The 14484-nt window shown below is 41.1% G+C and overlaps 1 protein-coding gene across 2 annotated transcripts in view; it reads left to right on the top strand.

Annotated features, from left to right (window-relative positions):
• Positions 1 to 14484, top strand: part of LOC127569449 (serine/threonine-protein kinase 32A-like) — a 214799-nt gene that overhangs the window by 139355 nt on the left and 60960 nt on the right. For both annotated transcript variants that reach the window (XM_052014099.1, XM_052014100.1), the window contains exon 5: positions 8982 to 9019. In XM_052014099.1, coding sequence (XP_051870059.1) covers positions 8982 to 9019 — 38 coding nt within the window. The remainder of the gene's footprint in view (positions 1 to 8981; positions 9020 to 14484) is intronic.

Below are 14484 nucleotides of genomic sequence, written 5' to 3' on the forward strand. Positions count from 1 at the left end.
AGCTAAAAGGAGAGGTTGGACAAACTTGGATTGTTCCTCTGTTGTGTTGGAGGCTGAGGGGTGACCTGATAGAAGTATATAAAATTATGAGAGGCATAGATAGGGTAGATGGTAAGAGTCTTGTTAAAAGTCTCAACAAGAGATGGTAAGATGGTAGGGTGAAAATGTCAAATACTGGAGGGCATAGATTTAAGGTGAGAAGGGGAAAGTTTGAAGGAGATTTGAAGGAGGCAAGTTTTTTTTATACAGAGGGTGGTGGGTATGTAGAACACGCTGCCAGGGGAGGTGATGGAAGCAGATACGATAGAAAGGTTTAAGAGACATTTAGACAGACACATGAACAGGCAGGGAATGGAGGGATATAGACCCTGTGCAAGCAGATGTGCAGTTTAAATGGGCATCATGGTCGGCACTGGCTGGAGGTCCTGTTCCTGTGCTGTACTGTCTGTGTTCTATGTTCTTTGGGTGGGTGCCTCAAAGAACTAAATGTCCACTGACTAAAACAAGCTCTCACTGTGTCAATTCCTTTAAGAATCTTATGTTTCAAAGTGATCTCCTCACATCTTTCTAAACTGCTATATAGAGTTCCAGTCCTGATGAAAGGTCTCGACCCAAAAATGCTGCCAGACCAGCTGACTTCCTCCAGCAGCATGTTTTTTGCTGGAGGTCCACTTAATCACTCTTCATAGGACAGTCCCTTTGTTTTTATCGTTTTCCAAGATTTGGGTATTGCCTTTGAGAATAGTGAACCTCTTTCTTAAAGTCCTGCCATCCTTGTATTGAAGATACTCCCACAGTGCTGTTGGTTAGATAGTTGCAAGGATCTGTCAAGGAATCACTCTGATGGACTTATTTTGTACCATCTTACCCACCCTACAAAGGCAGTCATACCTTTCTTTAGGTAAAGCAACCAAAATTGTAGGTATTACTCCAGTCATAGTCTCAATTCAGCCCATATAATTGCAGTTGGAACATTTGACTTCCCCCTTGGAATAAAAGCGAACATATTATTTGTTTACTGTGCTTGGCTACTAAATTCAGTGATTTGTGTCGAAGCACGTCTAAGTCTTTCTACATGTTCATGTTTATTACTCTCTCACATTTAAAAAAGGCTTATCTATTCTTCTTGTAAAAGTGAATAATTTCACACTACGCTATATTATTCACCTCTCCACTTCCTGCCATTTACTTCTCCTGTTGACATCGCTTTGAAGCCTTTCAGTTTGCATCCCCCACATAGCTTTGCATAATCAGCAAAGTAGACACAACAGACTTGACCCCATCATTTAGGCATTGATTTGACAACCTAAAAAGTTCCTTCTCTCCATTCTCTATTAATAAGTCCTTAAGTGAAGCTAATACATTACATTGAGTTGTGATCAAAAGTTGAATGGCTCAGAGGCTCTGTTCCTGGCTGCTATTGCTTCGATGTTTTTAAACGAGATTGCTGTTCACATTTTAAAAATGCCTCATTCAAGCTTTACACTTGAGAAATAGTGACAGCTTCTACATCACAATAGGTGCACTTCTCACCCCACCCAAAATCATGGCACCTCCAGGGAGAAGCAGAGAAAGGACAAAGATCCAGGACAGTTTGGGACAAAAGAAAAAGATGGAAAATTCCTCCAACCCATTCAGGTAGAGAGCCATATAGTCACAGAGAGGTAAAGCACAGAAATAGGCCCACACCAACCGTCACCTACCCATTTACTCCATTCCTACATTAATCCAATTTTTTATTCTCTCCACATTCTCATCAGCTCCTCCTAGATTCTACCACTCACTGACACACCAGAGGCAATTTACAGCGGCCAATTCTACCTACCAACCCACACAGCTCGGGATGTGGGATGAAACTGGAGCACATGGAGGAAACCCACACAGTCACAGGGAGAATATGTAAATTCCACACAGACAGCACCTGAGGTCAGGATTGAATCGGGGTTGCTGGCGCTGTGAGGCAGCAGCCCTGCTAGCAGTGCCACTGTGCCACCCATATTGACGCTGAAAACAAGTCTGGGGGACAGCTGTAGCTGCTGGTAATGTTAATCTGTTTCTACTACCGTGAGATCAGCACTGCCCCGCACAGAAACACTTCTTGATCTCGTCTGAAGGCATTCTGTGAACTGGCATCCACCTGCCTGGGGTTCAAAGAATTTAACATTCATTCTCTGAAACCAAACACCATCAGGTTTCTATGTGGATCTCATACTGTGTTATGTTGCATTCTGCTCTAAAGAGACATCTCAGGTGTCACGATCCCAACTGACAAGGCATGTAATTAGGTCATTAAAGCCCTGTAATATGTTGTAGAAACAATCCAACTCATAGGTCAGGTTTACCGCTGGCTGGCTGCTCAGCACTCGAATCAGTTTTCAGTTTCAGCTGAAATAATTGGATCTTTCCTCCTCTAATTCTTAAATATACTGATGTTGGGAATATATTTGCTGTCAACTTTTTAAGTGGAAAATAATCCAGTAGTTACATTGCTACCTGTGACTGACAGGGAAGATTACAACCTGTACATTTGTTGTTTCCTTCCTACTAAGGCATTCCGACCTGTTCTTTCCTGGCTTCAAACCTTTTCATCAACTTTCTATTGATTGGCAGGTCCCATTATCCATTGGACAGACAGATCAACAATTTATTTCCTATTACACTCACAGAACTATGAGTGGATTCAATAATAGATCTGTAGCTCTTTAAGTTGTTGTCCTCTGTCCTTCAGCTGTGTTTTATTTTCGGGAAGTTCCCTTCAGCTTCCCATTTAGAACGACTCCCGTTTAATTAATTGGTGACATCAATCGTTTCAAGATATAATTAGTTCAGTCCCCAGCCTAAGCTAATTCCGCTATCCTCTCTTTTTCAACTAAAATTCTTGACTCCCTCCTTCATTTTATAAAGGTGTTGACTGCTGGGAGGGGTGGGGGTGGTGCAGGTGGGGTTGATTTTATTTGCAGAACTCTGTGGGACTTCTTTCAGTGATGGTGCTCTGTAAGTGAAGCATGGACACGGATCATCAGCACCCATGAAGTTACCAAAGAGTAACATCATAACTGGCCCCAATACTGTCCTTCATTTGAACCAGTTTTGATTGGCTCAGGGGATTAAATAGGAACTCCCCAGATTTTGGCCAAATTGACTGTTTCTTCACCTCTCTGGGAAGATCTCATGGGTGGGGAGTGTATATCTTCTGATGCACAGTTGTGTGAGGCAAGGTGTCTGGAGCAGAGAATCTATTCCTAACCTGCACCATGTATGTGCAGTTCCCCCAACCTTCTCTGCTATTGTGTTAATGGGAGTTGGAGGCACAATAACTGAATGCAGTAACCCTCAACTTAGAAGAGAACATGAGTTGTGTGGAGTATTGTAAGTTTAGCTGCTGAATGGAATCCATCTCGACACAGCATCTTTGGCCAGAAAACTCACAGTTTCACAGTGAGAAATGAGGGTGGGCTCAAGTTCCACTGTAATAATTTACACTGTCGAGCAACACACTGATACTTACTGTCATAAAGACATGGGATGAAGAAACGTTTGTAGGGAATATCAAGAAAACAAAAGCTGTCCATCACTATTGGAGGTATAATCCAGGCATGGTCAAGAGGATGGAAATTTATCTTCAGGTGCTAATGCAGAAATGGAGGTGCCACTGGGTCACCTGTATTTGTATTCCACTAGATACTGGTTTGTTGACTCCAATGGAACTGAATGTCGGACAGGTCATGGAATGGATAATCCATGGTATTCTACCTGCACAGCATAACTTTCTACTTCAGTATCATTGAAAAAGTTTGATAAAGAGAGAATAATCCTTAGAAAAAGTAACCTAAGTATAGGCATTGCCCTTTTTATCAGCAGTGTTGTTCATTCAGTAAGAAACACTTGAAATATCAGCAACAAGATGAGATGGCAATGTGTAAAGGGCAGTAGTGATCATTGATTGTTCAGACTAAGTGCACTTTATACCCTTTATCAGGAGCATTTACACAGAATGAATTTACGTTCCCAGTAAAAAGTCTCGCCATTTGGAATGCCCAAAGCAAAGCTAAAAAGAAAATTGTGTCCCAATATATTCCCTTCTTTTTGATGCAAAACTCTGGTGTGTGAAGCTCTCAGAAAACTTCAGCATGCTTTCCCAAAGATGTTCCTTTGCATGCCTGCATTTCTTATGAATGTGTACATATGACATGTTTCCTTAACAATCAGTAGCACAGAATGTAGCTGATCAGTTTGTTCCAGATTTCCACACGACTCTGAGGGGAAACCTTACTGTGGCACAGAGGGAGACCATTCCACTTATCGGGTCCATGCCAGCTCCCAGTGGAATAATCTCCTGGGATCCCCTTTGGACAGGTACTTGGATAGGAGAGGGTTTAGTGGGATATGGGCCAAACACAGGCAAATGGGATTAGTTGTAAGATGCGAATCTTGGTCAACATGGACCAGTTGGGCTGGAGGGCCTGTTCCCATTCTGTATGATTCTCAGACTTTATAATCACATCAGTCCCTCCCCACCCCCCACATAGTCTTACTTCCCTGTAGCCCTGAAACTCATCCTCTCTCATATGCACATCAACTCTCCTTTGATTCTTTTCCCACTTACTTTTCCCACTTCTTTTCCCATCAGGGGCAATTTACAGCAGTCAATTAGCCTACCAGCCCGCCATTAGGATGTGGGGAGGAAACTAGAGCACCCAGAGGAAACCCACTCAGTCACAGGGAGAATGTGGAAACTGCACATGGACAGGACCCAAGGTCAGGATTGAACCCAAGTCACTGGAGCTGTGAGGCAGCAGCTCCACCAGCTGTGCCACTGTGCATTTTTCCCCATATTTTTGTAAAACTAGTAGTCAAAGATGTTCAAAGAAGATTGAAGCACATTATACTTTGAGCCTATGCTTTTTCTCAGGCCTTGGTCAGAGGAGTGTCCTGGATATAGGTTTTTAATTCCTGGAGATTCTGGCAGCTCCAGTTTATTAATAAGCCATTTTAAATTCTACTTTGTATAGTCACCACATTGCCCACCCCCACAGCCCTGGGAGGTCTGCTTTTGTCTCACAAAGTTTAAGCAACCCTGAACACTTCAATGTCCCAGTGCTCATGGTACATGTATGAATGATCCCATCTGAAGGAGGCCCCAGTACAGAGAAACTGCTGCACAACGTGTGGCCAATCATATGGGCTCCACAGGCTCCTCTTGGCTGTTGATTTTTGACTGGCCCATTCAAATAAAACTCTTCCTCCTATCAATCAGAGGGAAGCTCAAGTGTTTTTACAAGGAACACAGGAGATGTTGAGGGTTTGGCAAGGTGGTTTGATGCAACACCGAAATGAGCTCCTTAGCCCAAACCATCAACCACCATTTAAAATTATTGCATTAACAATCAGATTGAAGGACTTTGAAACAGTGCAATGGCAGGGAAGGCTGTATATATCAGAATGACTGAACTCAATGTCAACCCTAGTTCAGAGAGGGGAAGAAAAATGAGTGAAAAAAATGGATGAGGGGAAAAAGGGAAAAGAACTGTATATTTTTTATTTAATATTTTAAAAATTTCAGACAACAGTTGAATGAAGAAGAGCAATGATTAATTTTCAGTGCTATAAATGATGGCTGGCAACTTTACACATTATTTATAAAGTTACTGTTGCTCTGACATGCTAACTTGCTTAGGTGAGTTTGTTTGTATTTACCTCAAGTGCAGCAACATTGTGACTATTCATTTCATTGATGAGGCATGGAGTGAAATGGTGTGTTCCCATCATAACTTGGACAGCAACTTTTGGACATTCATGTTTAACTGTGCAGCTCTCCTTCACTGATGTTGCTGTAATATCTGTGCATAAAACAGCTGCATTATTTTAATAGCAGATTCTCAACCTTTAAAACAAACTCTTTTCCTCATTAAAGGGGGACAAATATAACCAGAGTTAGAAACACAGAACAATAGGAGAAATGTATGTTAAGGAAATATTTTCAAAGGCAATGGAGAATCTTTATTGTTTTGTAATCAAAGTTGAGCTACTTATGCACTGTAAAAATGAATTAGACTCTTGATTCATAAAATTAAAATGATCTGAAGAAAATTCTATATTCCAATATTTTATTTTTGTCCCATTTGACAAAATATAGTTTTTAACCTTGATTTGACTTCATTACCACTTGTAAAATCATTGAAGGTTTTGACAATCATTGGGATTTAAACAAACAATTGGAGCTCATAGGTTGTACAAAATTATAGTGGCACGAGAAATGGATTGTTGTTTAGAAGTAGGCAAAAAAATCAGTATTCCTGAATCATTCCGCTTATATTAGCAAACCCCATTAACTTATTTGACATTTCAACATTGACACTTTGATTAACAGCTTAGGAATGATTAAAGATGTCTTTTAAAATCCTTTAAGTTGCAAACACTAGTCATTGCAACAAAGGCAAAAATACCCCAGCAAATGAAGTGAGGCTTTCTCTTAAAGGCCCTTGTTGAAATAGGATGTAAGAAGCAGAAATAGACTCTATAGTTCCTGCTCTCCTTCATCCAAATGTCTGCTTCCCACCTGATCCCCACAGTTCTTGCTCCCTTTAAGGTCTGAAAATATCATTTGCTGCCTTGAATACACTAGACAACTGAGCATAAGAAATCCCTCCTCATCTCAATCTTAAATGACCAACCCCTTATCCTGGGACCATGCCCCGATGCCAAACTATGCTGCCATTGGTCACAGCCTCTTAGGATCTCCCTTGTCCACCCATCTAGGTAATGTATGTCCCAAAGGGATCGACTCATGTTCATCTAAACTCCAATGAGTACAGCCCAATCCTACACAATCTGAACACATAAAATAACTCTCCTATCTCAGACATTAATTGAGTGAATCCATACTGCACTACTCCATGCCAATGGTATCATTCCTTTAGTGCTGAGACCAAAACTGCACACAGTCCTTCAGATGTGGTATCACAAGTATCCAGCAGGATTTCCTTACTTTATATTCCAACCTCCTCATGGTGAAGGTCAATGTACAATTTTCCTCACTTGCTGCTCCTGTACATTTCCAAGATCAGCATTCCTAGATTCCTCTGGACACCAGTATTCACTAGCTTCTCACCAGTTAAAAATCATTCTAGTTTTCTTTTCTACTTAGCAAAATAGCCTTTGTCTTTCTCACATATTACTCCATTGCCTGGAAATTCTCATGCCTGCTAATGGGAACTCCCTTTTAGCTGAAGACCAATACTACAGTGGCCTCTTTTGTTACTTTTTATACCTCTTTACCTTGCCCTTGATTTTAATGATCTGTTTCCCTATTGACTGAAACCCCTTTGCTCCTGCATAGCTTCAAGTCCCTATCCATCAAGAAATAATTCTGATTGGTCTTTCTCAGATTTAAGAGCATGGCCACATACTCTCCCACATTAAATTTGATTTAACAAAATTTTTGGATACTTGGTATCTAAAAATTGCTATATCCATCTGCACAACTTATTATGACTCCTATATTAGTGTAACCTGTATATTTGGAAGTGTGTCACGATTACAGTGTGTTAGCTGACATTTGAGTTCTGAGTAGAGAATATTTCCTCTGTGTTCTATTTGTAGTAACACAATTCGTCAAATCACCAGCAACACTGCCCCTAGATTGGCACTACAAACACCTTCTCAAGCCCATTTTCATCCAATACTTGTTGAATTCTGTCCAACCCCTTGCTCTGCATTCAATTCCACGGCCTTGTCTTTTTTTGAATTAATGTGAAATTCTGTTAGTTTTTCTGAAAATCTAATAAACTGCATGGCAAGCTCCCATCCCAGAACAGGAATTGTCTCAAACCAGATTTTCAATCTAGAACCTAAGTACATATGAAATCGAAGCAGGAGTGGACCATTCGGCCCTTGTACCTGCTTTGCCCTTCAATTAGATTATGGCTGATCTTTACCCCAATGCCACTTTCCTGCTCTAAGCCCATATCTCTTGGAATCCTTACCATCTAAACTGTTATCTATTGATACTCAGTGACTGAGCCTCTGCAGATTTGATCTCTAATGATGTGGCTTTAATGGTAAAAGAAAGAAAATCTCAATGCCAATAGTGCTATGGATCCTTTATGTCCACCTTGAAGTCACGAGCAGGACCTTCACCTGAGAATGGCTCATCAACTAGAGCTGGGCTCACTCAATATTCCTGCCTGGATTATTAAGTGAAATGGGACCCACAATCTTGTGAATCAGGGAAAAGGTTGCTTTGCTTCAGCAATAGCTGACATTCACATCTCACTTCTGAACACTATTTCTATTAATCATAATTGATTGTTGGTTTGTGATTACAGTCAATGGCCCAGCAGTCCAGCATGTTTGGCACTTGTCTACTTTTACCCCTGAAGATCTGCTATCTATCCCAGGGCTTAGTGTAAATTCCTTCACTCCAGTTGCAAGCTGAACTTCAATTGGATGGTAGGTCAAAGAAAGGATGGTAAAATATAAAAGTCTTGTCTTACTCCTCAAAAAGTGCCTCACTCTCCAACAATGGGATAAATGAATTTACCCGGCTCTAGTCTTTGAAGTAGAAGTGAAATTTTGTGGAAACATTGAAAGTACATTGTGCTCTGCTTTGTTTAATTGGGTAAAACTGAACTTCAATGAGGCAACATATGAAGAGAAGGTTAAGATGGAGAAGTTAATTGAAGAGTAGGAGGATGTTATGAGCAGTTGGTCTTGATGACATGTTGTATCCTGCACATTCCACATAATTCCTTCCAACTCCAATGTTTAATTAGTGTCCCCTTCCTTTGACTGCCATCTCAATCACCATGGCATGTTGTTAATTTATTTTACTTTTGAAAATATCTGTAAACTTTGGAAAATCAGAATGATATAATTAGAAGCAACTTTGAAAAGAAGCTTTAATGAGGGCTCACCTCAGCCTCTAAATAAGAAGGAAGCTACTAATCAAAATTTATTCAAACTTGTTTTTTTTCTTTCAGGGACATTAAGCCTGACAACATTCTTCTTGATGATTATGGTAAGTGACAAAGAGTACTTGAGCTGAAAGTAAATGAAACTTATTATCACTTAATTCAAGATGTGTTCACTGTTTACTTTATAAAGTGTAATACAATGTAAGGTGTCCTTTAGATGATGTGAAGGTCACCGTACTTAGCTGAACTGAGATGGACAGTTGTGCAGTTACAATAGGCCTCGATGCCTGGAACAGGAAAGAGTGCCAACTTCAGATAGCTCTCCTGTTGGAAAGTTCATCTGCATGGATACCATGAAGATACAATCATAATTAGGGCAGTACGGTGGTACAGTAATTAGTGTTGCTACCTCTCAGCTCAAGAGAATCCAGATTCAATCCCTGACCTGTACCCTGTAATGCTATGTGGCATAATTCACTAAGAGGAAATTTTGAAAACAATGTAGTAAAAAGGAAAATTCTTGTAGTATTGGCATCTTTGACCATTCTGATAGATTATCCAGCTACTCTGCTGGATACTGGATAATAAGGGTATACCAAGCAGACCGGATGAAGGGTCTCAAACCAAAACATTGACTGTCCATTTTCCCTCCACAAATGCTGCCTGACCCACTGAGTTCAGCCAGCTTCTTGTTTATATACCAAGGAATGTTTAATACCATTCCTTCTCACTGATTGGTTAAACTGCCAGGATTGAAATATGGTTCATTGTTGGAGACTGTTTCCTCCAGTAGATCATGACATTCAAAAATTTTTCTTAGCTTATCTAAGTTATATTGTATGGTGGTGAATTCCCATTTGTTTAACTTCCAACCACTTGGAGTGACTGTCAATAAGAACCAAGTAATGGTCAAATCCCTTTTCACAAAATTCTCCCTACCCTTATTGAGTGTGGTTCTTTGGCCATGTTCACACTTGGTTGTTTCCATGGTTGTTGATCTGCACAGCTGACTCATAGTACATTAGTGTGTCAGCTCTTCTGAATCTTGACCCAACCTGGTCAATGTACAAAACTGAGAGCAATTGCTTTCACTGCTCCTACAGTATACCATTTGTAGCTCTCAGGATCTTTGGTCTGAATATAGCAGGTATCACATGCATGATCACATGGGTGTAAAATAGCCTTGATGGGTGTAAAATAGTCTTGGCTTTTGTGCAAATCCAGTCAGCCTCCAAGGTTCACTATCAGATCTTTGTGTTGACTGTGCAATTTCTGAAGCTGTCACTGGAAATTATTGTTCACCTGGGTTAGGGTGTGGAAGATACATTAACATCCCATGTCTGAGCTCCTGTGGGGTAGTCTAGACAGTGTACCTAGCATTACTTTCCACCTCAAGGTCTTGTATTCTATCTTGTAATCATCCTGATATAGAAGAATTGCCCAGTGTTGTTTTTATGTTGCTGCCATTGGTGAGGTAGCCACCAATGGCAGCAACATAATTTTGGGCATAAAATTATCAGTTATGGTTTATAATCTATCATGAAAGATTTAATGGACCTTCTTGAAAAATGAATGTGATGGCAAGAGTCTGTTTTACTATTTGGGAGGAATTTTGGTCACTTTTGTCAAAGTGTGTGAGGCAAGCAGTAAATTTCTCCTGGAAGTCAACCTTCAAATGGCAGATTACTGGCCCAGGACCAGAGCCTGAGGTGTCACTTGGTAACCTTAACTCATGGGTCGGGTTGTAATGGATATGAAAAATTTTACTCCCTAACTATACCTTACACATGTCAAACTTGCTCTTTGCCCCAGGTTAGCAAGAAACCTTCCATAAATTAAGTGGCAAAACTACTGTTGCCAAATCCAATTAAAATATGCATTATATTGTATCAATTGAAAATATGCATTATATTGTATCAATCATAACAATGATGTCACTTCATATACATTCTCAACTTTCGGAGCCTACATAATAGAACAGGAGATATCTGTGGATTACTCTTGTGGAATATTGACCTGAACCTCTGCTGTAATGCAAGATTATAGCATTATTCAATGCCTTAATAATGCTAAAGCCATTGAGCTATCATAAGTGAATATGTGTACACACCTTACACTTAGCTGCAAAGCATTTATTGCAACAATGTGAATGGCTATGAGTCAGCCTCTCACTCCCTGTTGAATGGATGAAAGAGGTTAACTTCAAATTGGCTTCATCTGTAATTATTTTTCAGAGCAGTGTTTTGGCCTGTTCAGGACTTGCTGAGTATTTTGATCTTGTTAATTTAACATGTTATTAATCTTCCCATAGTGAGATCTGCCTGGAGGAGTTCAGTTTCCTTGTGAGGAGATTTCATTTTCCAGTAAGACATCAAATTTTGTCAACTGGGGAAAGCTTTTTGCTGTGCTTTACAGTGAGCAAGCATCTCACTCATTCTGCCAATCATGTAAGCTTCCATCCCTGCCCTCACTAAACTTCTCCCCCACCCATATGGGGAGCAGGGAAGGGCTCTGGGAAGAGAGAGAGCTGTTTTGGTGGAATGGTTGAATCACATTACAGAGAGGAAGTAATTCATTCTAGCCTGGCTTTTTCTGGGAAGTTCATGCTAAGAATTATCTGTTAATAATGCTCATTATTAACGGCTGAAGCTCTAAACTTTGAAATTCTCCTTCAAACCCTCTCTGGGTCTTTTTCTTTAAGATATTCCTTAAAACCAAGATTTAACCAAGATTTAGTCTTCCATCCTAACAGCTCCTGATGTGGCTCAGTGTCTAACTTTGTTTGACAATTGCTTCCGTGAACTGCTTTGTGATAGTTTACTCTGTTCAAAGGCACTCTGCAAGTGCAAGGTTTGATTATTGATAAAGATTTAGACTGAGTACCAAGCTAAGTGGAATTTAAGTGTATGGGAATGGTTAGGAAGAGGAGATACCGGCCTCTGCCACTGATGTAATGTTTCCATCCAATTATTTCACTGATTTGTTCAGACCTTTGTCTACTTGTGTTGAGTAAACTGTGCTCAACTAGCAACAGCGTGACAAGGCAAGAACAGAATTACTAGCCAGATCTCTGGCTCCTCCTGATCACCATGCATTGACCTCTACTGTGCATTTGGGTGTGAGTACATTATTGAAATGGTCAGGATTGAGTTATCCCCTTAGCTGAAGACCTGCCTTCTACTTCAAGTCATCATCAAGACATGTAACTGAATAATGGTGACCCAGGTGAAAACAGTGCCCTGAGAACAGAGATTAGAGGAGACCAGAACAAATGACAAAATCCTGAAATGAGAGTTAATATAAAGGAATTGGAGCAAAATATTTCTAATGGATACAAAAACTAAGGTAGCTGGAGCTAGGATAATATGCAACCATGATTAATCCACCGGTGGAACAGAACAAAATAGAAACTGCAGAACAAGAATTCTCTGAGAGTGTCAGTTGGTGTTACCTCTTACTGACAAAATTTGGGCTCTGGTTTTAAGGAAGTTGAATTCAAAGTGCTGGTGCCATGCAGGATGCATGCAGGTGCTGATGCAGGAAGGAGATAGAGAGCTTAGTGGAATGGTGTCATGACAAACAACCCTTCCCTCAATGTCAACAAAACTAAAGAGCTGGTCATTGACTTCAGGAAAGGAGGCAGTGTACATGCACCTGTCTACATCAATGGTGCTGAGGTCAAGAGGGTTGAGAGCTTCAAGTTCCTGGGAGTGAACATCACCAACAGCCTGTCCTGGTCAATCACATAGATGCCACAGCCAAAAAAGCTCACCAGCGCCTCTACTTCCCTCAGGAGGCTAAAGAAATTTGGTTTGTCCCCTTGACTCTCACCAACTTTTACCGATGCAACCATAGAAAAGCATCCTATCTGGATGTATCATGGCTTGGTACGGCAACTGCTCTGCCCAAGACCGCAAGAAACTGCAGAGAGTTGTGGACACAGCCCAGCACATCCGGACACCAGCCTCCCTCCTTGGACTCTGTCCTTACCTCTCGTTGTCCTTGGTGTAGCAGCCAGCATAATCAAAGACCCCACCCACCTGGGACATTCTCTCTTCTCTTCCATCGGGTAGGAGATACAGGAGCCTGAGGGCACGTACCACCAGACTTAAGGACAGCTTCTACCCCACTGTGATAAGACTATTGAACGGTTCCCTTATACAATGAGAGGGACTATGACCTCACGATCTACTTTGTTGTGACTTGCACCTTATTGCTCTGCACTTTCTCTGTAGCTGTGACACTTTACTCTGTACTGTTATTGTTTTTACCTGTACTACATCAATGCACTCTGTACTCACTCAATGTAACTGCACTGTGTAATGAATTGACCTGTAAGATGAGTTTGTAAGACAAGCTTTTCACTGTACCTCGGTACAAGTGACAATAATAAACCAATGCCAATACTAATACCATGGCCACAGCAAAGACAACCTGGAGACAGAGGGTCCTGCCAACGGAACCTGAGTATCCATGGGGAGACTCTGGTAACCCAAGCCCAGTGAAGAGTCTCTGGAGTCCCAGGACCACCAGGATGGAGGGTCTTGCAAGGATAGCCTGTGGACCCAAGGTCCGCCAAAGAGGCTGCATTGGGCATGGGACCCCCAGGCCCAGCTAGGGTACTCTGGTGAACCAATGGCCACTGAAGAAGCTTAAGGGACATATGTAGCTCTAGGTACGTGGGACTTAAAACCAGAAAAGGAGACTCATGGTTCTGGGGTCCAGAGAAATGATGATCAAGCAGCATTCATTAGCCCCTGCAAAATGAGTATCCTGACCAATTCTGCTGAGTATTCCACCAACTGATCTCCTGGACAAAATGTTCTAATTACCTGACAATATCCCTCTAGGACCAAAACTTCTCTTGGGACCCAACCCCCTGAGCTGCTTGACTCAGGAGTTGAACTAACCCCTAGAGTATTAACTTGCACCATTTTCCGTACATATATCTTTCCTTTTCTGCCCACTAATCTACAATGATTCTCAGCCCAACAGTGCTTCAGTATTAAAAGTACCCTCCTCATTTTCAAACCCCTTCTTCAGTCCTCCAATTCTGGCTTCATACACATTGCCAGTGCTAATGGCTAAGCTTTCTGCTACCTGGGCCTGAAGATCTCGATTTCCTTTCCTAAATGTCTCCACCAATTCCATTAAGACACACAAATATTTATCTCTATCCAAGTGTTTATTCAACCATTCTAGTATCTCCATCAGTAACTGTGTATCAAATTTTATTTGATAGTACTCCAGTGAAAAGCCTAGGGGATGTTTTTTCTAAGTTAAAGCCACCACATCAATGCAAGTAGTTTGTTACAGGTCATTTATGTATGTATTTGGGGAGCTCCATTCTTATGTAAAATTCTGCTACACCATTCTGTGGTCGAGAGTCCTCATTTAACTTACTGCCCTTGATCACCAGTTTAGAAACAACATGGATTTGGCTTATCATGAAGATCTGAAAGCCTGCTCATGACTGGTAGGCAGCCCAGTGGTAATGGCTGTACACATTTTTGAGATAATAGCGCTATTGGGCGAATATCTGTTCACAGCTGTCTGAGTGCATCAACTT

The sequence above is a fragment of the Pristis pectinata genome, chromosome 4 (assembly GCF_009764475.1).
Source record: "Pristis pectinata isolate sPriPec2 chromosome 4, sPriPec2.1.pri, whole genome shotgun sequence".
Classification (NCBI taxonomy): Eukaryota; Metazoa; Chordata; class Chondrichthyes; order Rhinopristiformes; family Pristidae; genus Pristis; species Pristis pectinata.